Source organism: Giraffa tippelskirchi, chromosome 7 (genome assembly GCF_054371585.1).
Source record: "Giraffa tippelskirchi isolate mGirTip1 chromosome 7, T2T-mGirTip1v1.2.pri, whole genome shotgun sequence".
In the NCBI taxonomy this organism is placed as follows: domain Eukaryota; kingdom Metazoa; phylum Chordata; class Mammalia; order Artiodactyla; family Giraffidae; genus Giraffa; species Giraffa tippelskirchi.
In genome coordinates, this window is record NC_137281.1 from 3,612,185 (window position 1) to 3,633,939 (window position 21,755).

Consider the following 21,755-nt stretch of genomic DNA (forward strand, 5'->3'; position numbering starts at 1 on the left):
AGTGTGCGCGCTTGTGTCTCTGTGCTCCCGATCTCTGCCTGACACGCTCAGTTGTCTGTGCGTATAACTGCCTCTTGCTTCAAGTGTCCGCCTTGGTTCTCCCTCTGTGTCTCTCTCTGTGTGTCTCTGCTTTCTCTGGGTCTCTGCTGTTTGCTCTCAGGCTGTGGGTACCTTCTCCCACTTTATGGGTCTCTCTCCACAGCCCCCTACTCAGCCTCTGTGTGTTTCTATGTATAGTCGTTGTCCCACCTCCATCCCCCTTCATTCTCCAAGCTTAGAAGAAAAACATCCAAACACTTGAGCATCAGCATCCCAAATTTATTCTCCAGCAGCTGTGGCCGGGCAGGAGGGGGTCGCAGAGAGTCCCGAGAGTGGCAGGCATTTGGGTAGAGGTGGGGTTTCGAGCAGGACTGGAGGAGCCATGCAGCGAAGGGTCTAGGGTGAAGGAGCCTAGGACAAAAGCTGACCGAGAACGGGGCGGGGGGTGGTGGTGCCGGGGGGTATCTTCCATACGTCCCAGGAATCCCTAGAGCACAGAAGAGGGGCGCTGGAGCGAGGGGGCACAGCCTCCCACTTACTCCGGAACTGGAGCGGAGGTGGGTGGGGCCTCGGAGGTGGGGGGATGTTCTGAAATCCTAGTCTAGAACAGCCCACCCCATGAGACTATTTTCCAAGAAGAAGAAGAAGGAAAAACAAAACAAAACAAAAAGGAGAACTGGGATGGGGTCGGTGGTTCTGTAAGTTGGTGTAACAGAGTCCAGGACGCTCAGGCAGGTCAGAATCTAGGGCTCAACAGCGGCAGAATCTAGCACACGGTAAGACTCTAGAGATCGTATTGGGAGTGCGGAATGCCAGGAACGCTTGGGCGGGGCGGCTAGAACCCGGGGGGCGGTGCAGAGGCCAGAACGCTGGGGAGCAAGATTTAGAATTGGAAAGGAGGGGCGTGGCATGGTGAGGTGAGGGCCAAGGCCGGTGCGGAGGAAGGAGCCGTGGGGACGCCTGGTGGCAGCAGGTGGGATTACATGACTGGCACAGGCGTTGGGCTGATGGGGCTGCGGGCATCCGGGTGCACGAAATCCGGGTTGACATAGGTGAAGCCCTGGAATTCGGCCTGGTCGATGCTGGCCAGAACCAGGCGGTCAGGGGGCGTCAACGCGGGCGCCGCCCGAGTGAAGAACTTGTCGAAGTTCTCGCCGCTACGGCCACACTGTGGGAAACACCGAGAGGGAACCGTGACCCGTCGGAACGCATGGCTGGTCCACCCTCTCAGGGGCCGGCGTCGTGTTCCCGGGAGGGCACTGACCGGGCGGGGTCTGAACGGAGGCGCGATCTCTAACCGTTCCAGCCTGTCCCAGTCGATCCAGCGGAAAAAGCCGTGAGCGCGGATGGTGGGCTCTCCATCCGGGCCGGAGCCCAGGCGCTTGGCCGGGTGCTTGGTTAGGAACTGCAGGGAACACAGAGAGAGACGGACAGACAGACAGAGTCCCAGACAAGGAGGCCCAGAGGAAGACGGGGGTGGGGGGAGACGAGGAAGGAGGAATAGAGAGAGACAAGCACGGAGATCCAGAAAGAAAAGAATGAACAGTGTGTGTGTGTTGGGGGGGTGCAGAGATGGGGCGGAGAAAGGGAGAGAGAAAGAGGAGAAGGGGGATACACGAGGCGGGGTAGATGAAACTCAAACCCAGAGACCCAGCGACAGACAAAGAAAGGAGCAAGGTCAGGGTGTGAAGGTGTGAGCGGCAGAGAAACCCAGAAAGAGAGGAAGACGATCAGGAAAACACCCCCAAGGGAAAGTGGCAGAGGAGGAGAAGGTGGGAGAGAGAAGATCCAGAGAAAAGGGGGAACAGAGACCCAGAAAGAGGGAAAGACTCAGCAGGAAGAAGAGAGAAGGGAGGAGAGGGGAAGGGGTGGGGGAGACGGAAGCCCAGCAACAGAGGAGGGTGGAGGCCCGGGAGACAGACACGCGGAGAGAGGGATGAAGACCCCATACGAAGGAGGAGACTCCGAGAAAGGGGAAGACAGACCCAGAAAAAGAAGATGAGAGAGACCCAGAAGGAGGAGGAGAGAGATCCAGTGTGTGTGTGTGTGTGTGTGTGTGTGTGTGTGTGTGAAGGGGGTGTTGGTGAGAAGGTAATAGAGACCCAGAAAGAGGAGGACGAAGACAGAAAAGGTGAACAGAGACCCCGAAGGACACAGAAAAAGAAAAAAAAAGAAAGAAGGCAGTGACACAGAAGCCCCATCATGTGCAGACGGAGGCAGAGGAATGAGACAAAAGCCCAGAGAGACGTGGTCAGAGAGACATGGAGACAGCAGGTGGAAGCAGAAGTGTGCTAACATCTGCTGTAGGCTAGGCTCTCTCTCCTGCCTTAATTCCACAACCCCAGAGGAGGAGACGGTGGCTCCCAGACTTTTGGTGACTCGCCCAAGATCCCGCAGGACAAAATGTGGCAGGAGTTAGGTTTGACTGACCCACTCAGCTCAGCGCTGCCTGCCCTGAGCTGGGGAGAGGCGGGGAGCAGAGGACAGGGTAGAGGCTGCCCTTGGACTGCCTGGGGCAGCAAGGCAGGATGTGATTTTTCTAACAAGATCTCTGTGTTATATAAACTTTTTCAGCAGATGGGAGTATATCAACTTGAGGAGTGGGAGCCTTTTCCTAATGTGCAGAGACACTGCGTGGGCAGTCCTGAATGGCAGCCTTGGGGTGTGTGGGTGGTGGGCCTGGAGAATCTGGGAGTCAGGGGGCTCTCACCCCCTTGCAGATGGCCACAGCTTCCCGGGAAAGTGACTTGGGGTAGGTGACAGTTTGTTCCATGATGGCTTGAAACAGCTCCTCCTCGTCTTCTCCATCAAAGGGGGGCTAAGAAAGTAGAAGCGCTAAAGAGTCAGAGACCTGACTACCTGGCCCCACCTTCCTGTCCTCACTGCCCACCACAAGCAGAGCCCACCCCGGGGGCCCCCCAGTTCCTAGAGAAAAATGTGACCAGACCGCCAAAGCTATGTCTTTCTCACTCGCAGAGGCTCCTGTTTTCTGTCGCAGATGCTTCAGCTCTCTGCATCTCTTTATTGCTCTGTCTCTATCTGCTATGTAAATCAGCAAGGTGTTAATTAGCCAATGTGTCATTTGAATAGAAGAGAGAAAAACTGCAGGAAAAACTGTAAAGACACTCTCTTGGCTGGATGAGTGGCCTCCAGCCTTTTCGGATTTGGAAAAGCAGTATCCAAAGATTCTACTGAGGGGTCTAGGGAGTCTGTTTCTACAACTGAGTCGGGGGGGGGGGTCCTTGAATTTGGATGGGAAAAAGCATGCATCCTTATTTTTTGGAATCTAAAATTGAAATTCAGCCTTATAAATGTAGGAAAGAAACCCCAGCAGTAGTAGTTGTGACTTTATCACTGATGGAAATCACCGATATTTTCTTATCATATAAGAGTTGCAGATATCTCAAAAAAAAAAAAAAAGTCTTCTCTACTTTAAAATTACTGACAGGTCTTCCTACTTACTTCCTATTCCTGTGAGATATTACTACTTAATATCATTTAATTCATTAGTAGGAAGTCACATATAAGTCTATATTCTAATACCCTTAGACAACCACACACGTTTAAGTTAAGTTTATTTAGTTGGTTAAATTAGATTTGATTAAGCCTTTAACATTTTGATAGCCAGATTTCAATATGATTGACTTCTTCTGTAATGCTATTTTCTTATTTCATGTATTTAAAAGCATTGTCCTGAGAAAAGGGTCCAAGACACAAAAAGGGGGAAGAACCCCTAGCCTGTGGGAAGTTAATGTTTCAGAACCATGGAGAGCGCTCTTCTATTCAACGGACTTCCCTACAACTTCCTACACTCAGCCTAAAGACATCCTTTCCTGACCTGCTCCTTCTGAGATAGGCCATGTAACAGGTGGCACCCCTTCTGTGTTGCCTTTAGGCAAACCAGCCTCTCCCCAGAGTCCCTTACCTGTCCCGCCAACATCTCGTAGAGCAGAACCCCAAAGGACCACCAGTCAACAGACTTCCCGTAGGGTTGGTAGGCAATGATCTAGCCGAGGAGGGAGGAAGGTGAGCGACTGTCATTTGTGTTTTAAGAAAACGTGGGCCCCTCTAGCTTCACCACCTGGAAACCCTACCCAACTTTAAATGCTTTCAGCACAAACTTTTCCCACTCAGAACACTTTGGCTCCATCCTTTGGAACATTTGAGAAGCAGAGTCTACCTACTCAGAACATTCCTTTGGTTCCAATATAAAGACGATCTAAGCACTAAGTTGCAAGTTCCGCCCACCCATCTAGCATATCTAGATAACGGAACTCTCTCCTTACAACGTCAGGTGCACAGCACAGAACTTCAGAGACCAGAGAGTCCTAAATCTGGACACATACCAGATTATCGACTGTTTAAAGATAGTTGTTGCCAGCCCTGAAGAATTCCAGCCACAACAGACCAGAGTCAGAGGCGGGAAGGTGTGTGTGTTTTTCAAAATCTTCCCAGGTGATGCTGATCAGCAGCTATGTTTTGAAACCATTGGCACGGTTACTCAGACAGTAGCGCAGAGTCACCAGGAAGGATCAAGGACAGCACCATCAACCCCACCTCTCCCACAGGGAAGCTGGGACCTGCTCTTAGCCTACTTATATACAGTCATATCATTAGCACCACCCCCCAACAAAGTCAGAGCTGATTCTTGCCGACTTGAAATATCCAGCGGACAGCCTCCACAAGCCTAATGTTCTAGTGGGATGGGCCCCACTCCCTCAGAGTACACCGGGAATCTTCTCCCAGCTGCTTAGAACGGTCCAGTAACAGGCTCTGCTCTCTAGAATCCCTAAAGGGGGTCCTACTCTTTCAGAACATTCACCCACAAGTCCCGCCCACTTTGCCTATTTAGAGACCCAGCCCCACCCACTTACAACACTGTCGGCACTGCACAGTTGGAACAGTCCATGACTCACGTGAAGACCCCGGGGTCAGGTCCCCACATTACGAACACTAGACACCCAGGCACACCCACTCAGTGAACTTGGAGAGCGCTAAGAGCAGCGCAGGTGGGGTTACCTCGGGGGCTATGTAGTCCGGGGTCCCGCAGAAGGTGCGAGTGGTGCTCCCGGGAAAGACGTTCTCCTTACACATGCCGAAGTCGGTGATTTTGATGTGTCCTTCGGCATCCAGCATCACGTTGTCCAGTTTCAGGTCCCTGCGGGTGGGTTGGGGTGCAGCGGGTAGGAATTGCAAGAAGGGGAGAGAGTTCAACAGCCTGGAGCTGTGAAGTTCGAATCCCTTCCCTTTCAGGGGGTCCTATTCCCTCCACTGAAAGCCCAGGATTGCTCACCGATAGATAATGCCCTGGTTATGGAGGAAGAAGAGGCCGATGGCGATTTCTGCGGCGTAGAACCTGGAGGAGGGGGCAGGGGGTCAGAAGGCCAGAGACAGGACACCCTTCCACTTTCCCTTCAGCCTCCTCTCTTGGCCAAGACTCACGCTGCGTGGGGTTCCTTAAACTTGCCCAGCTGTTGAATGTGGTACATCAAGTCGCCCCCGGTGACATACTCCATCACAAAATACAGGCGATCCTGGAGAGGGGGTGGACAGGGGCTTATAGGCAAGGACACGCCCACCAGGGGAGGGAAACATCCATTCCTGCCCACTCCAGACCAACGTGGAAGGCTCTGGGCCCATCCAATCTGAAATCCAGAGCAACTGTGTACGCTCACCCGCCATCATAGAATCTCCACCCACTCCATCCTCTGTTACTCCGAACTGTCGAACTGTCGGGTGGTCCCCTCCTCGCTTCTCAGGATTTAAGACTGAGGTCCACCCTTTGCTTGAAATCTCAGGGAAACTGAAACCTCTTACCATATCCACTCACTCACACATACAGTCTTTGCCACCTGCTAGGGACCAAAGTTGTTCAGGCTTAACTTGCAAATGATTCTAATTTTTAAATTATTTTTAAATTTAAATTTTTGGCTGCACCTTGCCGGCTTGCAGGGATCTTAATTCCCCGACCAGGGATCGAACCCAAGCCCCCTGCAGTGGAAGAATGGAGTTCTAACTACTAGACCAGAAGGGAATTCCCAATACTAATTAAAAAAAAAAAAAATCCAGGAAGCTGGCTGCGCCCACTCAGAGCTCTTGGAAGTAGAGTCACACCCTGTCTAACCTCTGACAGTTCTGACTTGTCCCATTTCAGTCTTCGGAAACGCCTTATTTCTGATGAGTCCTTAACTAAGAACCCACGAGTGACAGCCACATCACGCAGAGCCCAGTTGTAGGCAAGCTCACTCAGGAGATGTTCTCCACGCACTCCTTTACTCCAGAAGCCGGTACTCCAAAACACCCATTCAACCCCTAGGGAGTTCAGGCCACGCCCACTCAGGCTCCCAGCCCTCTGGCCACGCCCTCCACGCCACCTGCGTGCTGGCCACACCCACTGAGGAACCGGCCACGCCCCTTCAGAGTCCACCGGGCTCTTCTGCCCTCCCCCCAAACTCAGACTCTCAAAGCCAATGCTAAATGCATCTGGGGGGTTGGTGGGGGTGTGTGTGTGTGGGGGTGAGGCCGGGCCCCTGAACCAGCCTGGAGCCCCCTCCTTTCGCACCGGGGTCTGGAAGGTGGAATGAAGCTGGGTGAGGAAGTGAGGCCGGCCTCCGGGGCCTCGGCCCCCCAGGGCCAGCACGCGTTTCTCCACCAGGGTGCAGTCCACGTCGTCATCCTGGACGATCACGTCTTTCTTCAGGATCTTGATGGCGTAGAGCTCATCGGAGCCCCGGCGCTCGGCCAGCATCACCTAGGGACAGAGACCTAGTCCATCTCAGGAACCCAGAGCGCTGGTCCCTAGCCTTCCCTTTCAAGGAGACAAAGAAACAGAATCCCAGGTCCCCCGTCTCACCCTCGGGGGACCGGGTGCCCTGACGTGGCCAGCCACTTCTTCTGGGCAAGTGTTCACATCTTTAGGCCTCTCCTCTCTAGGAACTCAAGAGGCCCCATCAAACCATCTTTGGGGCTCAGAAGCCTAGTTCCTCCCCCCGACCCTGATTTTATCTCTAAGAAGCCCGACCCCTCCCCCATACATCCTCCCCTTCCCCCAGAGCACCAGGAATCCAACCTTCCCAAAACTGCCTTTTCCTAGAACCATGAGGAAGCTGAAGTCGGAGATGTGCAGGCGTCCAGGGCTGGCCCCGAAGAAACAGCGCTTGGAGTCGGTGGGACTGGGGGATGGGGAGGGGATGGGAGAGGAAGAGGGACCCGTCCGCACCCTCTGTGAGAAAGGGGGGAGATGCAGAGCTAGTCAGACCCCGGAAGGGGATAAGGGGGTGCCCCTCAGAGACACAGCATCCCAAGACAAAAGGGAAGGGAAGAGGGACAGAAATGGAAAGATGGAGAGAGAAAAAAATGCTGTTTCCACACCCATCTTTGGTTTAGGGACTTTTTCTGGTTTCCCATAGCTTGGAGGTTTTACTTGGCTTCCTTTGTGGCTCAGACAGTAAAGAATCTGCCTACAAAGTAGGAGACCTGGGTTTGATCCCTGGGTCAGGAAGATCCCCTGAAGAAGGAAATGGCAACTCACTCCAGTATCCTTGCCTGGAGAACTCCATGGACAGAGGAGTCTGGCAGGACACAGTCCATGGGTTCGCAAAGAGTTGGACATGACTGAATGGTTCACACTGGACTTCCCAGGTGGCGCTAGTGGTAAAGAACCTGCCTGACAATGTGGGAGACATCAGAGACCTGGGTTCGATCCCTGGGTCGGGAAGATCCCCTGGAGGAGGGCATGGCAACCCACTCCAGGATTCTTGCCTGGAGAATCCCATGGACAGAAGAGCCTGAGTAGGCTTCAGTCTCAAAGAGTCGAACATGACTGAAGAGACTCAGCACGCTTGCATGGAGAGTTTAGTATTCAACTAGCACTTAGACAGCTTACTATATGCCATCAATCCTCCCCATCAGCACCATCACCCGATCTCCCATCTTAGAGAAGGTAAGTAACTTGCCCAAAGCCACACAGCAGGTAAAAACCAGAGCCAGAAATCAAAACTCATTAATGTCAGAGACTGTGTCTCCCTCCTTTGTGCTTCTCCACCATCACCCTGCAGGTGGCTTGGGTCTAGAGTCGAGTGCTGAATGCACGTCCTGTACTTCTAACGTCAGAGCACATCCAGAACCTGAACACGCTTATCATAATTGCCTCCATGGGCCAAGCTGCTGGCAACTCACCTCTGGACCTCCACGATGCCTTCTTCCTCCTCCTCCCATCAGTTCTTGACACAGAGGCAGTCCTCTTGTCTGAATCAAAACCATCTCGGGCCACCTCCAGTGCCCTCCCATCTCACTTGGTCTATTTATTTACTTAAAAAATGTACTTATTTAGCCGCGCTGGGTCTAGCTCCCTGGCCAGGGATTGAACCCAGACATTGCTGGCCTGCTCCCACCTCAGGGCCTTTGCATGTGACCTTCCCTCCACTGGGAAGGCTCTCCACTATCCTTACGGCTCACTATTTCATCTCCTTTTGTCTTTTCCCAATGGTCACTTTCTCAGTGAAGCTTCCCCGCTGACTGTAAAATCTCACAGAACAGCACTCTCTATCTTTAGCGTTTGTTTTTCTCCATAGTCATTCATCATCTTCTGACACAGGATCGTCAGCGCCTTTATTTAATGTCTTCCTCCCAGGAGGGCAGGAGTGTATTTTTTCCCTCTCTTCTTGTTTGCTGCTATATCCCCAGTGATTAGAACCATGCCTGGCACACGGAGGGCTCAAGTGAAAATATGTTGTTTTGAAAGAAGAAATGACAGAGTGAAAGTGTTAGTCGCTCGTCATAGCTCGTTCTTTGGGACCCCGTGGACTGTAGCTTGCCAGACTTCTCTGTCCATGGAATTCTGCAGGCAAGAATACTGGAGCAGGCTTGCCCTTCTCTTCTCCAGGGGATCTTTCCCATCCAGGGATCAAATCTACCTTCCCTGCATTGCAAGGCAGATTCTTTACTGTCTGAGCCACCAGGGAAGAGAGAGAGAGGGCACGTGTTCCTTCCTTGGCCTGGGAATCTGCCCTCCTTCTCCTTTACCCAGGGAGTCCTGTACTTCCTGTTGAAGTTTTTCTCTGCCTTTCTCCGGTCCTGCCAGAGGTTTAGGACTCCCCAGTGCCTGAGGCCATCTCCATGATCAAATACATTCCTTCTCTATCTGTAACTTTCATTGAAAGAGGAGCTCCCCAGGGAATGGCCTGATTCTACTCCCAGAATAGGGCTTGACTTATGTAAAACTTCAGGAAATAGGTGTTCAGGAAGTGAAAAAAAAAAAAAACAACAAAACAAAACAATGGAGGAGAGAAAGGCCACAGTGAGAAATTTCAGAAAAACTCAAGGAGCAATTCAGGTGTCACTTCCTCAGGGAAGTCCTCCCTAATCACCTCCCCTGGCCCCTGGGTTAACCTCTGTGCTTCTTGGGTGCCCTGGTAGTTTAGTTGCTAAGTCCTGTCTGACTCTTGTGACCCCATGGACTGTAGCCCGCCAGGCCTCCTCTGTCCATGGGATTCTCCAGGCAAGAATACTGGAGTGGGTTGCCATTTCCTTCTCCAGGGGATCTTCCTGACCCAGGAATTGTCCTGGGCAGGAAACCTGTGAAACTGAAAGTGCCCCAGACACACCACTGCTCTTGCGGCCACACCCTTGGGAATTCCTCAGATGCCTTTGGCTTTTCCAGTTCACGGGCTGGCTCTGTTCTGGGGGTGGCCCTACACGGTCCTCATCCAACAAGAGAGGGTCCTTAGGGGACACTAGAGGGGGGACATACCCACAAAGTCAGGAACAGAGAAAGGCCTGGGTCCGCGAGAGCCCCTTTCCTGAAACTTTCCAGGGTGGAATGACAGACACTACTGGCGGCCTTATGGAGAGGCGCACAGTGGGGTGGGGAGCTGGGGGTGGGGGATTTTGGGCGCATCCAAGGCCAGTTGGAAGACTTCACTTCATACATACAAGGCTTGGCTGGCAGGGCACCTGGTGACATGGTTCCACACAAGTCATTATAGACAGAGTCACAGAGGCTGGGTGAGGCCCCAGCTGGGGATCCTGACCTTTGCTCCCCAAGGCTGATTCAGCCCAGAGGGGAGTCGGGGCACGATGGAAGCTCCCCAAGGATACCAGTAGCAGGAGAGTTACCAGGACCCTCCCATCGGCTGTGCGCCTCCTACCATCCCCCAGCAACAGGAATGCTGAAGACTACAAGGCGATCGATCGGCATAAATACACTTGCCTCGGGAGCTGCAGGTGGCAGAGAGAACCCTATTTTGGACCTACATCCCCTAGAGCTCTGCTCCTTCTTCAGTGCCAGGAAGAAACAGAAGTGTAGCCACAGAATCCGAGAACCACAGGCCCGGAATGACAGACCACAGAATTCCAGAGCCAGGCCCCGCAGTCCACGGAATGCCAGAAACACGGGACCAGAATTGATAGCTACAGGGCCCTAGAGCCTCAGAACTGTGGGTCCTTGAATCTAAGGAATGTGTGATGCTATCCCTACCTTGGGGAGTTGCCTGAGGGTCAGACTGACCTCCAGAGAGCTCAGATTACTCAGCAAACACAAGACCTGCCACTAGGTGTGGTATGCGCTCCACCCATGCGTGTGGAAATGCAGACACATATGAGAGGGATGAGATGTGTCGGGGACAGATACAGACCATGGGAACGAAGCTGCCTCCAACCCAAGCCTTTGGCTCTTCTCACCTCGTATAGTTCCAAGGGGTAGTTACAGGCCTGGGGGAGAAGAAAGTCAGAGTCAGGGCCTCCTGGGAGAGGAAGGCTATGGCTCTAAAGCAGGGGATGGGGGCCCCCGATCCCCAAGCCATGGGGATGGATGTGTGTGCGTGTGTGTGTTAGTTGCTTCAGTCTTGTCTGACTCTTAGCGACCCCATGGGCTGTAGCCCACCAGGCTCTTCTGTCCATCGGGTTCTGCAGGCAAGAATACTGGAGTCCGTTGTCATGTCCTCCTCCAGGGGATCTTCCCCACCCAGGATTGAACCCTCCTTTCCTGTGTTTCCTGCATTGGCAGGAGGGTTCTTTACCACTAGCGCCACCTGGGAAGTCCTGGGGATGGATAGGAATTCTAATTCCCAGCAGTCCCTTAGAAAAGCGGAAAGAACTCCAGGGTCTTCTGGGAATTTTCGTCCCCGGCTCAGTGGGCAAGCAGTGATGGAGTCTGGGGAAGGCCAGCTCTGAACTGTGAGAGGTTGCGCTCCCCGGGGTGGGGTGGGCGGGGGAAGCCGGGGTCTGGGTACCTCGAACTTCTGGAGGAGGTTGCAGTTGTCGGCGTCAGCCACGGGCACATTGTAATACTCGCCCTCCTCCTGGTTCAGTAACTTGTACCTGACATACAGACGGAGACCAGAGCGGGGTGGGGGGTGGGAAGACGGATGGGGCGGGCGTGGGGGGGCACCCAAGGGAGAGGTGGAGACATCCGAAGAGGGGAAGAGACAGAGATAGCGAGAGAAAGAGTGAGATAAGAAGAGAGGGACCACAGGCCCGGGGATGGAGGCGCGGCTGCCCGATGCGATGCGGATGGAGAGAGACCACACCCCTGGGGATGGAGCCCCGCCCCGCCCGCCCCTCACCAGCCGTCCACCGGCGCCTTGAGCAGCTCCGAGACGCCAAAGGACATGGCACCCATGAAGTCGTTTCGGGAGGTCCGGTCCCAGTCCCACACCTCCACGCTGAGCCGGCGCTCCACGTCCCCCGGCTTCAGGTTGCTGCGGGGAGAGAGGGGCGCAGTGAGGGACCAGCTCGTGGCTCCCCGGCCTCTGCGCCCTCGATGCTGGAGGAGCCGGCAAACCTCCTGAGCTGGGGCCTGTTTCCTGCTCTGCGGCGTGTCTTCCCACCCCGAGTCCTCCTGAAGAGGGTCCCTCTCCCCGCCGGGGCCGAAGTCAACCTAGCCTGCTCTCTCAGGCCCCCTCCCTGGTCTCCCGCATCCCTGTCTCTGGGCTTTTCTCTCCGGATCTCTCCTGTTCTCCCTCCGGAACCGTCCTTCTGTCTTTCTCTCAGTTGGCTTCTCTTTCTCTTCCTGCCGCCCACCCATCACACCCCGCCCCAAGCCTTCTGTGTCTCTCCCTGGGTTTGTTCCTTCTGAGTCTCAGGCTCTGTCTAATCTCTCTGACCGGCCTTAACTCTGAAACGGTCCCCTTCTGTGTCTCCATCCCTCTTTCTCAGTCGCTTCCTTTTCTCCTCCCTCCGCAGGGCTCCTCCTATTCCACCACCTGCTCTCTGCAGTCTTGTGGGCCACTAGGACTCTCAGATCGTTCTGGCAGTCATCACGGGCCTCCCCTGCACCCGAGACTCACAACACAAAGGTCTCGTTCCACACAGGGTTTAGCGTGGCTTTCACCGTGCGGGTCTTCTGTTTGGTCAAATTCCGAGGGTCTGGGATGAGCTTCAGCTTCACATAGGGATCGGAGAGACCGTTAGGGTCCATTGGGATGAGGTTCCGGGCCTCGCCAACTGAGGGGGAAGGTGAAGGAGGGCAGACGGGGTTAAGATCCAGGGAGAGGCCCCGGAGCCTTCCCCCAGCCAGCAGTCACGAATTCCAGTCTCTCAACTTCCTCTTCCATGACCCATGTTTTTTGTTTCTTTCTTTCTTTTTTAAAAAATCTTTTCCTTCTCCAGTACCCAGAAGATGGGGCATGAAGCCCTTTCCTCAGCCAGTGACCCAGAAATCAAACCCAAAGCCCCTGGCTCACTTAGGATCCTGGCCATATCACCAGTGCGTGCATGCTAAACCACTTCAGTCGTGTCTGACTCTCTGCGACCCCATGAACTGTGGCCCGCCAGGCTCCTCTGTCCATGAGATGCTCCAGGCAAGAATACTGGAGTGGGTTGCCATGCCCTCCTCCAGGGGATCTTCCCAATCCAGGGATGGAACTCGGGTCTCTTATGTCTCCTGTGCCACTTGGGAAGCCATGTAGTAAACTGGAACCTCACTTGGGACCAGCTCTTTTCTCGTCCGCACCCGCCTCCACCCCCAGGACCTTGACGCCTAGAACAGCCATCACGAGAGGCAAGGCCAGAGACCAGGGGCCTCCAGCAGGAAGGGGCGTGGCCAGGTGGTGTGCAGGCGGGGTCAGCAGTGTGGGCGTGACCTTCATGAGGGGGCGTGGCCTTTCTGGGTCCGGGAGAGTGGGCGGGCAGCTCGGTGAATGGGGCGGGGCCAGGCGAGGAGGCGGGGTCTCACCCGTGACGTGGATCTCATCGGAAGTGGGCGCCCGGATCTCCAGTTGCAGGCGCCCTCGGCGCTCCGTGTGGTCCACGCCGCACAGAGAGGGCACGCTGCGCACACAACGCCGGTGCACGTTCATCTCGCAGCCTGGTGGAGAGGGGGACAGAAGTGGAAGGTGGGATTGTGGGTCCCGCCTTTAACTCCAGACTCCCACTTCCCCTTCTCTACGCCCCCACCACCACTACCCACGTTACTCGAGACCCAGACTCTGCGCCTTTTGCAGGGGCCCCGAAGCGCCGGGTTCGCAGACTCACAAGAACACTTCATGCCCTGGTGCACCAGCCCGTAGAGCAGGGAGCCACAGTGGTCGCAGAAGGTGGGGCTGCTGTAGCTGTGCAGACGGAACTTGTGCTTGTTCCGGGGATCCTGGGGTGGGGGGCGGTCGGGAGGAGTCGGTCAGAAGCGCGGGCCGGAGGGGCTCCTGAACAAGCACACCCCCCCGCCCCCACTTTTCCTCTTCAGCCCTGCTCTCCCAGGCTTCAGGCTGTTCCGCCTCACTCATTCACTCTCCAGTATTTATGGAGCACCTACTGCGTGCCTGGCACTTTTCTTGGTGCGACGACCCAGCCCCTGAGCAAAACAAATAAAAACTGCAATCCGTGTGGACTTTACTTTCTAGTGGATGGAGACAGAAAATGAACAGTATAAATGAAATATATAGGGCCTTCCCTGGTGGTGCAGTGGTTAAGGCTCTAACTTCCACTGCAGGGGGAACCTGTTCCATTCCTGGGCTGAGATCCCACATGCCTTGGGGCCAAAAAATCAAAACATAAGACAGAAGCAATATTGTGACAAAATTCCATAGACTTTAAAAAAATAGTCCTCATAAAAAAAATCTTAGAATATATAGTATGAGGTACAAAGACCCTAATGCTGGGTAGGATTGGGGGCGGGAGGAGAAGGGGACGACAGAGGATGAGATGGTTGGATGGCATCACCGACTCGATGGACATGGGTTTGGGTAGACTCCGGGAGTTGGTGATGGACAGAGAGGCCTGGCGTGCTGCAATTCATGGGGTTGCAAAGAGTCGGACACGACCGAGCGACTGAACTGAAGTGAACTGAACGGATATAGGTGCTCTGGGCAAAGATGGAGCAGGGATGCACACTATCAGAGATGAGGGGGGAATTGAAATGTGAAATAGAGTGATCAAGGAAGGTTGTACCAACAAGGTGGAATCTGGGAAGAATCTGAAGGAAGTGGAGGCTTCCAAGGTCCCATAGTCCCTACCCCATAGTCTTCCACAAGCTGTTCTCTGAGGACTTGTGGGCCACCATGAACCCCAGATCATTCATGGTCAGCCTCTTTCAATGTCTGCCCAATGATGACCAGCCTTCTCTGAGCCCCTTGTGGGATGGAGACTATGCTCTCTCAGTTTTAGGGACCCAGGTATCCCAAAGATTAAGTGTAAACCACACAGCAGGGTCTGGTATGTGCTGGATCTGGTTAAATGTGCTCGGCAGTGTTACTGCTGTCATTGCTGCCATGGTTATTACTAGCGATTTTATTGCAGTCCCCACATAGCCCTGGGTTTACTCAAGAGCTGGGCCATTTCCCAGTTGTGATTTCAGATACATGCCCAATTTTGAGCCTCAGTGTCTTTATCTGCCCAATGGAAATAAACAATCTATATCTTGAAGCACTGCTTATAGCTCAATTCCAATTAAGCATGAATTTAAGACACCAGGAAAAGCTTTCCTCCTTCCACCCTCAGCAATGTCTGAGTACGAAATAATTTGATATTTGCGGTTTCCTAAGAGGGCTTCCTTGGTGGCTCTGATGGTAAAGAATCCACCTGCAGTGCAGGAGGCCCGGGTTTGATTTGTGGGTTGGGGAGATCCCTTGGAAACAGGAATGGCTACCCACTGCAGTATTCTTGTCTGGAGAATTCCATGGACAGAGGAGCCTGGTGGGCTACCATCCACGGGGTCGGAGAGAGTCAGACACAAATGAGCGATGAACACTTTGGGGCTTCCCTGGTGGCTCAGATGGTAAAGAATCTGCGTGCAGTGCAGGAGACCCTGGTTCGATTTTCTACGAGTGCATTGCAAGAGTATTATAGGGTAAAAATTCAAGATCTTCTTAGGATTTTATTTTGAAGTTTAGTGGGGATTGAATTGTACTTGAGTGGGGAAAGGTGCTGGCAGTTGCATGCTCTGAACCTCTAAAGATCTTCAGCTAACCCGAGCCCCCAGTGTTCCTGCCACACGAAATGAGATGCTATGGGTGAAAATTCCCAGCAGGGTACCTGACATGGGAGCTGCTGTGGTTATTCTCAAGGTGAAAGTAGCTATTAAAAAGGGAGACAGTACTGGGGTTCCGATTCGGAAGATTAGGGTCCAAATTTTGACTCTGCCCACGACCCAGCTGTGTGATCTTCCCCCACACCACTCTTTTAAGAAATTCAGGGAGCCTCCCCATAAAATGGGACCATGAGCCCTCCCTGAAAGGGTTCTTGTGCAGACGGAATGCAATCATGCGTCTCGAGCCCTGAGCACTTCTTAAGCCCTTGATCTGTGTTGCTGACAAGAATAAAAGCTTAATGCTTCACAGAGAAAAAAGAAAGCCAGATACAGAGGAATGGGCTTGTCTGCACTATTTCCTCACCGATAATAGTAACAATTTTACAATGATAATAATTAGTATTTTGTTTTTCACTACACACCAGGTATTCATACCCAAGGAGTTGGCTCATTCAGTCCTTAAAACAATCCTATCAGATGAGGGCATGGTTATTAAAACCCATTTTACAGACAAGGAACTCCAGAGGTGCAGAGAGGTAAATTAACTTCTGGAAGGTCAGAGAACCAACATGCGGTGGAGGTGGGACTCAAGCCCAGGTGTCCTGGCCCAACAGCCTCCGCTAGATGGGGACAGGAACAATACCTGATTTTATAAGCTGTTGAGAAGATTCATTCTTATGCTATATACAAGATCCCTGTTAAGTGCACGCAATGAGCCCTGGGTAAATCAGATGGAGTGTTTGGTGGTGGTGGAGGTGGGCAGGTGAGGCAGCAAATCATAATACATACAGGTGCTGGGAGACAGTGGAGCTCAATCTATGTTCTCGGAAGTCGCATCCTCTAAACTTCAGTTTTCTTGACCTGACAAGCTGGCAAAATGCCTCATGGACTTCCGTGGTGTGCTCTCTCTCTTTCTCAATCCGCCTCTTTCTCCATCTGCTAACCATAAAACCATCTCCAACTCTGTGTCAAACCCTGGGCTAGTCTCATGCTGCCTGACTTCACTGAACTGTCAAAACAAGCCTGGGGGCGTCTAGATTGATGCCTATCCCACACTGTAGCCCTAACTATAGGCGGCTGTTTCTTTTTTTTTGGCTGCTCCGTGTGGCATGTGGGATCTTAGTTCCCTGACCAGGGATTGAACCTGCGCCATCTCCAGTGGGAGTGTGGAGTCAACCATTGGATCAGGGAAATCCTACAGGTGGCTATTTATTAATTCAAATTAAGCAGGATTTTTTGGAGAAGGAAATGGCAACCCACTCCAGTATTCTTGCCTGGAGAATCCCATGGACAGAGAAGCCTGGCAGGTTACAGTACGTGGGGTCGCAAAGAGCCCGACACGACTTAGCGACTAAACCAAGCAGGATTTTAAACTTCCGTCCCTCGGCGGCTAGCTATGGTGGTTGGCAGCTGGATGACAAAGATACAGAATGCTTCCATCATGCCAGAAAGTTCTCCAGGTCAGCACTAGATGGTCAGCCCCACTGTACAGAGGGTGAAACTGAGGCTCACAGAGAGGAGCCCCAGGGCCAGACAAAGAGTGAAGGAGGGATGGGGGGTGGGCAGGCAGGGTGGACAGTTCTTGTTAGCCCCTTGATGTTGGGGTGGAGAGGAGGGAGAGAATGGTTGTGTGTTTCTGTGTGTGCATACATGGGGGACGTGTGCTTGCACATATGTGTGTGCAACACGGGGGAATTTGTGTATACACGTGTGTGTGCATATACAATATGCATACGTGTGTGTGCACATGGGTGTATGTGTGTGCACGACACACACAGAGGGGGCATCTATAAATGCACATGTGTGTGTGTGTGTATGACAGGATCTCTTGGGCTTCCTTCTCTCAGTACCTGCTAAGCAGTTCCCCGTATCTACCATTTTCTATTCTAGTTTCCCTCTCTGAGTGTCTGCCCCTCCATCTCTCTGAGTTTGTCTCTCCCAGTCTCTCTGGGCTCCCTTTTCCTTCCTCCTGTGTCGCTGACTCTGTTCCACTGCTCTTGCTTTCTCCCCCCTCCCCCAGTCTGCCTGGGTCTCTTTTTTTCTGCATCTCTGGACTCTCTCTCTCTCTGTCTTATCTCAGGATCTCAGTGCTTGCATCAAGTTCCCTCTCTCTGTCTCTCTCTCTGCCCCTCATCCTTCTGTTTTCTAAATCTCTTGACTCCTGGATCACAGCCGACCTCCTCCAGTGCCGAGGTCCCCTCACCCAGCTCCCTCTGTCCCCCACCTTGGTCCCCAGCCAGTCTCGGTCCCCTCTCATTCCCCCTTTCCAGGCCAAGGGCAGGGAATCTGGGCCAGACTAGCTCTCCCTATCTCTCCAGCCCCCCTCCCCTCCCAGCCTTAAAAATAGCAGGAGAAATTGGGACGGACGCCGAGGGGGTGAGGGCGGGGGTGCGGCCCGAGGAGGGAGAACCAGGTGTCCGGGCACTCACGTCCGTCTGGGGGCCCTTCCCAGCGCCTGGACACTCGAAGGTCACAAATTCGTGGCATCGTCGATGAACCACAAAACTGCAGACTGAAGGCGAAAATCACAGAAACCCAGAGCGGAGAGAGACTCCAGTGGACAGAATATCAGAAAGAGAGGAGACCCAGACAGAAAGAAACCCAGGAGAGAGGGATCTCCATAGGGTTCAATACAGAGAAAATCAAAGAGACTTTGACAGGCAGAGAGAGACAGAGAGACACTGAGAGACAGAGATTCTAAAGGTGGACCCAAAGAAAGAAACAGAGATGCAGAGAGTCACGGAAACAGAGAAACACAGAGTGCCCAGTGCCTACACACAGCCAAAGACGGAGACAGAGAGAGGCAGAGAGACAGAGAGAGAGGGAGACAGAGAGACACCGCAAGAGATGGAGACAGAGAGAGAAAGCAGGATCCAGGGACAGAGATTAGAAAGTGAAGAGAGAGGCAGGCGGACTAGAAGGGAGGAGACACAGAGAGGCCCTTCAACAGAACGGAGAGCATCAACTTGGGCAGAAGTGAGTCTGGGGGCGACGTCGACGGCCCGCCCCCCTCCCTGACTCACTCTGCTCTCAGCAGTAGCAGCTGGTACTTTAGGACTCGCTCCCCCTCCCCCGGTCCCCATATCTGCCGGCCCCACCCAGCCCCCACCCGCCCATCGGTGACCCCACCCGGTGACCCCACCCGGCCTGCCCCTTCCCAGGACGGGTGGCGTTGTCATGGCAATGGCAGCCTGGGGGGGTCTGACTTTGCATCTCCAGCCCCCCCTTCAGCTCCCCTTTTCCAAATCTCCCTGTTCCCATGGCAACAGATTCTCCAAATATCTGTCCCCACCTGCAGCCGGCTGAGGGAGGGGCGCCCAGTGCCACCTCCGCGGTGGCCCCGCCGTCAGAGCCCCCCCCCCCACTGCAGGCAGTGTCTCTGCCACACCCCCCGCCCCGGGCTCCCCCGCGCCTCTCTGGGGACCAGTGAACACGTGTGTCAAGCAGCCTAGGCTGCGGGTCCCAAGCCTCCACCCTCCCGAGGGTCCCAGGAGTCCAGGTCCTCAGCTCTTACCTTGACATTGCAGACCCTGTTTTCCAATCCCCCTGTGAGAGTCAAGGATCTGAGGTCAGTACAGAAAAGGGTGCCTGGACCCCCCGCGCCTCTGCAGGTCGTGGGAGGCCCGCGTACTCCCACCCCCCTCCCGTCGGACCCAGGAGTCTGAATCCCAGCTAGCCTCCTCTTCTCAAGACCCCGAAATCCTGCCCCCCTCGTCCGTGTCCCTCTTCTCTCAGACCCAGGAGCCCAGGCCCCCAGCCCCTTCCTTCGGACCCGGAAGGCCAGGACCCCCGCCTCCCTCTTTCTGACCCAGGAGTGCCGACCCCTAATCCGTGCCCAGTCTGGGGCCAGGAGCCAGGGCCGCAGCCCCTTCTTTCCTGCTCATCAAGGGTCCCCATCCCCCGGGGCCCCAGCCCCCTCCCTCACCATATGAAGTCAGTGCAGTGGCTGCAGAAGGTCGGCTGCTTGAAGAAGCGAGCGGTGAACTTGTGGCTCTTGACCTCATGGACCACCTTCTGCCTCAGAGCCCCCTTTCTGCAAAACAGGGGCCGGGGTCCGCCCTCTGAATCGCCTCCGCCGGGGCCCAGGCCAGACATGGCCCCAGGAACGAAGCAGGGACCGGGATCCTGGCTGTCTGGGGAAACAGGTGGAAGGGCGACTAGCCGGAGGCTCGGGAGGACAGAAGAGCGGGCGGGAGATGCCGCGGTGGGAGTGAGAGGGGCGAGGCACCTCCAGGAGCCGAGCGCGCGGGGCCGGGAGCGGAGCCCCAGGGCGCGCCGGCTCCGCCAGGGGGAGCGAGAGCCGAGAGCAAGGGCGCGGAGGAGCCGGAGGCACGGGCGGCGGCGGTGGTGGGAGCTCCGGCTCCGGCACCTGCTGAAATGTGGGAGCCCCGGGTGGGGGGAGGCGTTGCCATGACGACCGAGGGGCGGGGTTTCGGCTTAAAGGCGTTCCCCCCCCCCCGGAGAGCCCAAGGACTATGCCCTCCGTCTCCAACACACACACACACACACACACACACACACACACACACACACACACGTGCGCACACCCACTCCGGAGGCCGGGAGAAGGGGGGGCATCGTCTGAGCTGTGCCCTGCCCCCTCCCCAATCTGCCGCGCGGCCCGGTCTTCCGACCCTCTCCAGGGTGCCGCGGCGACTCTTGTGAGCCCACCGCAACTCCGCTAGGATCTCCGCCTGACTGTGTCTCCCCGTTTCATTGCACAGACTTTGTATTGGTGCTGAGATCCAACGGTGAGCAGGAGGGAGTCTTGGCGTCTCACTTTTTCGGATGTCACCCAAGTCTCGATTCCTCCCTCTGGGCTCGTGGTTTTTGTACGTCTGTGTCTCCCTCGGGGGTGTTCTTTCCCTTGGCCTCCGTCCCTCTCCCTGTATTCCTAGCTTTCTCTCTGTCTCTCTGCGGGGGGGGGGTCTGGGTTCCTTTCCTTGTCTCTGAGAATTTCTGTTTTTATTTCTCTCTCTTCCTCGCTGTGTGTCTCCATGTACGTTTGTCACTCCTCCTGTGGACCACCCCCCTCCCGGGTCTTGGGGTGTCTCTCTCACTCCAAGTCTGTCTCCCTGAATCTCTTCTTCTCCCTCTCTGTCTCTGTCTCTGTGGAGCTGTTTCCCCTTCCCTCCGTGTCTTTCTCTTTGAGAGTCACTCTGTGTCTCTCCCTGTCTCATTCTCTATGTTCTCTTCTTCTGGTTCTTTGCATTTCTCTCCCCTGGTCTTTGCAGATGTTTTCTCTCTGTCCCTCTCCGTCCCTCTGTGCCTGTTCCTCTCTGACCACTCTCTGGCTCTGTGAGCCTCTCTCCATCGCTGGGGGTCTCTCTCTGAATATTTAAGCTGATCTGTCTCCCTTTCCTTCTCCCCTCTCCAGCTCTATCTTTGTCCCTTCGTCACCCACTCTATATGTCTGTCTCTGTGAATCCCTCTCAGCTCGGGGAGGAGAGGTGTGTGGAAGGTCTTTCCCTTCCTCCACGTCTCTCAGTGATTGAGTCTGTCCCCCGGCTAGTCCTGAAATACCCTGGGCATCTCCGTCCGGGGGCTGGGAGGGTCTCTCGGAACGTTTGGCCCGGTCAGGTTTCCTCCTGTCTTCCCCTCCGTCTCCCCACTGGAGTCTCTGCCTCTCTCTGGCGTCAGTCTGTCCCTCCCCCGGCTCCCGAGCGCTTCCCAGTTCCGGCTCCTTGGGAGTGAGAGGGGAGGAGAGCCAGGCCCTGTTGCCAAGGGCAACCACGGCCGGGCCGGGGCTGCGAGGCGCAATGCACTCTGGGACTTGTAGTCTGAGCCTGCGGAGCGGTTGTTCTGACATCGCGGCTGAGGACTTTCTCTCCCGGCATGCCCCGCGAAAGGGGGCCGGGACACTGCGACGAGCCTGGGGCGTGAGACTCTCAGTGCACGTTCCCTGTGACTCTTGCGGGTCTGCGTCCGCTTCTGAAAGCGCAATTGGGGCGTGAGCGAATCCGAGTACTAAAGCCCTAACCATGGGGGCCACTGGCTTTCCAGCCGCTTCCAGGGGTCCGCCGTCCCCCAGGATAGAGGATAGGAGGCGGGGGGTGGCCCCGAAAACGGACCTAGGAACCCCACCACGCTCTGTTCTGGTTCGGCTTGGGTTCTTCTCGAATCGCCAGCATATCACCCTTGATCCTACAGCTGTTCTGGTGCATTCCAGAAGAGGGTCAAGCGTGGGGTGGGGAGGGAGACGCCCTTAGAGAAAGTGGGGATTTAGGTCCGAATTCTGGGGTGGACAGTGCAG

General features: G+C 54.8%; 1 protein-coding gene across 8 annotated transcripts in view; it reads right to left on the reverse strand.

Moving 5' to 3' along the window:
- Nucleotides 1–297: 297 nt before the first annotated feature.
- PRKCG (protein kinase C gamma) overlaps nt 298–21,755 on the reverse strand; it is a 71,357-nt gene continuing 49,899 nt past the window's right edge. Inside the window, exons 2-20 of one of the 8 annotated variants that reach the window (XM_081505651.1) lie at nt 21,026–21,216; nt 19,428–19,635; nt 19,017–19,048; nt 17,932–18,014; nt 13,513–13,624; nt 13,214–13,345; nt 12,327–12,483; nt 11,604–11,738; nt 11,271–11,358; nt 10,720–10,749; nt 7,109–7,261; nt 6,602–6,790; nt 5,482–5,573; nt 5,333–5,395; nt 5,059–5,197; nt 3,965–4,045; nt 2,750–2,857; nt 1,304–1,444; nt 298–1,207 (exon numbers count right to left, since the gene is read on the reverse strand). In XM_081505651.1, the coding sequence (XP_081361777.1) occupies nt 1,019–1,207; nt 1,304–1,444; nt 2,750–2,857; nt 3,965–4,045; nt 5,059–5,197; nt 5,333–5,395; nt 5,482–5,573; nt 6,602–6,790; nt 7,109–7,261; nt 10,720–10,749; nt 11,271–11,358; nt 11,604–11,738; nt 12,327–12,483; nt 13,214–13,345; nt 13,513–13,624; nt 17,932–18,014; nt 19,017–19,048; nt 19,428–19,597 (2,094 nt within the window). In that variant the 5' untranslated portion in view covers nt 19,598–19,635; nt 21,026–21,216 and the 3' untranslated portion in view covers nt 298–1,018. Of the gene's footprint in view, nt 1,208–1,303; nt 1,445–2,749; nt 2,858–3,964; nt 4,046–5,058; nt 5,198–5,332; nt 5,396–5,481; nt 5,574–6,601; nt 6,791–7,108; nt 7,262–10,719; nt 10,750–11,270; nt 11,359–11,603; nt 11,739–12,326; nt 12,484–13,213; nt 13,346–13,512; nt 13,625–17,931; nt 18,417–19,016; nt 19,049–19,427; nt 19,636–19,730; nt 21,217–21,755 lie in introns of those variants that run through there. The other 7 variants (XM_081505649.1, XM_081505653.1, XM_081505652.1 and 4 more) reach the window with 7 other exon arrangements.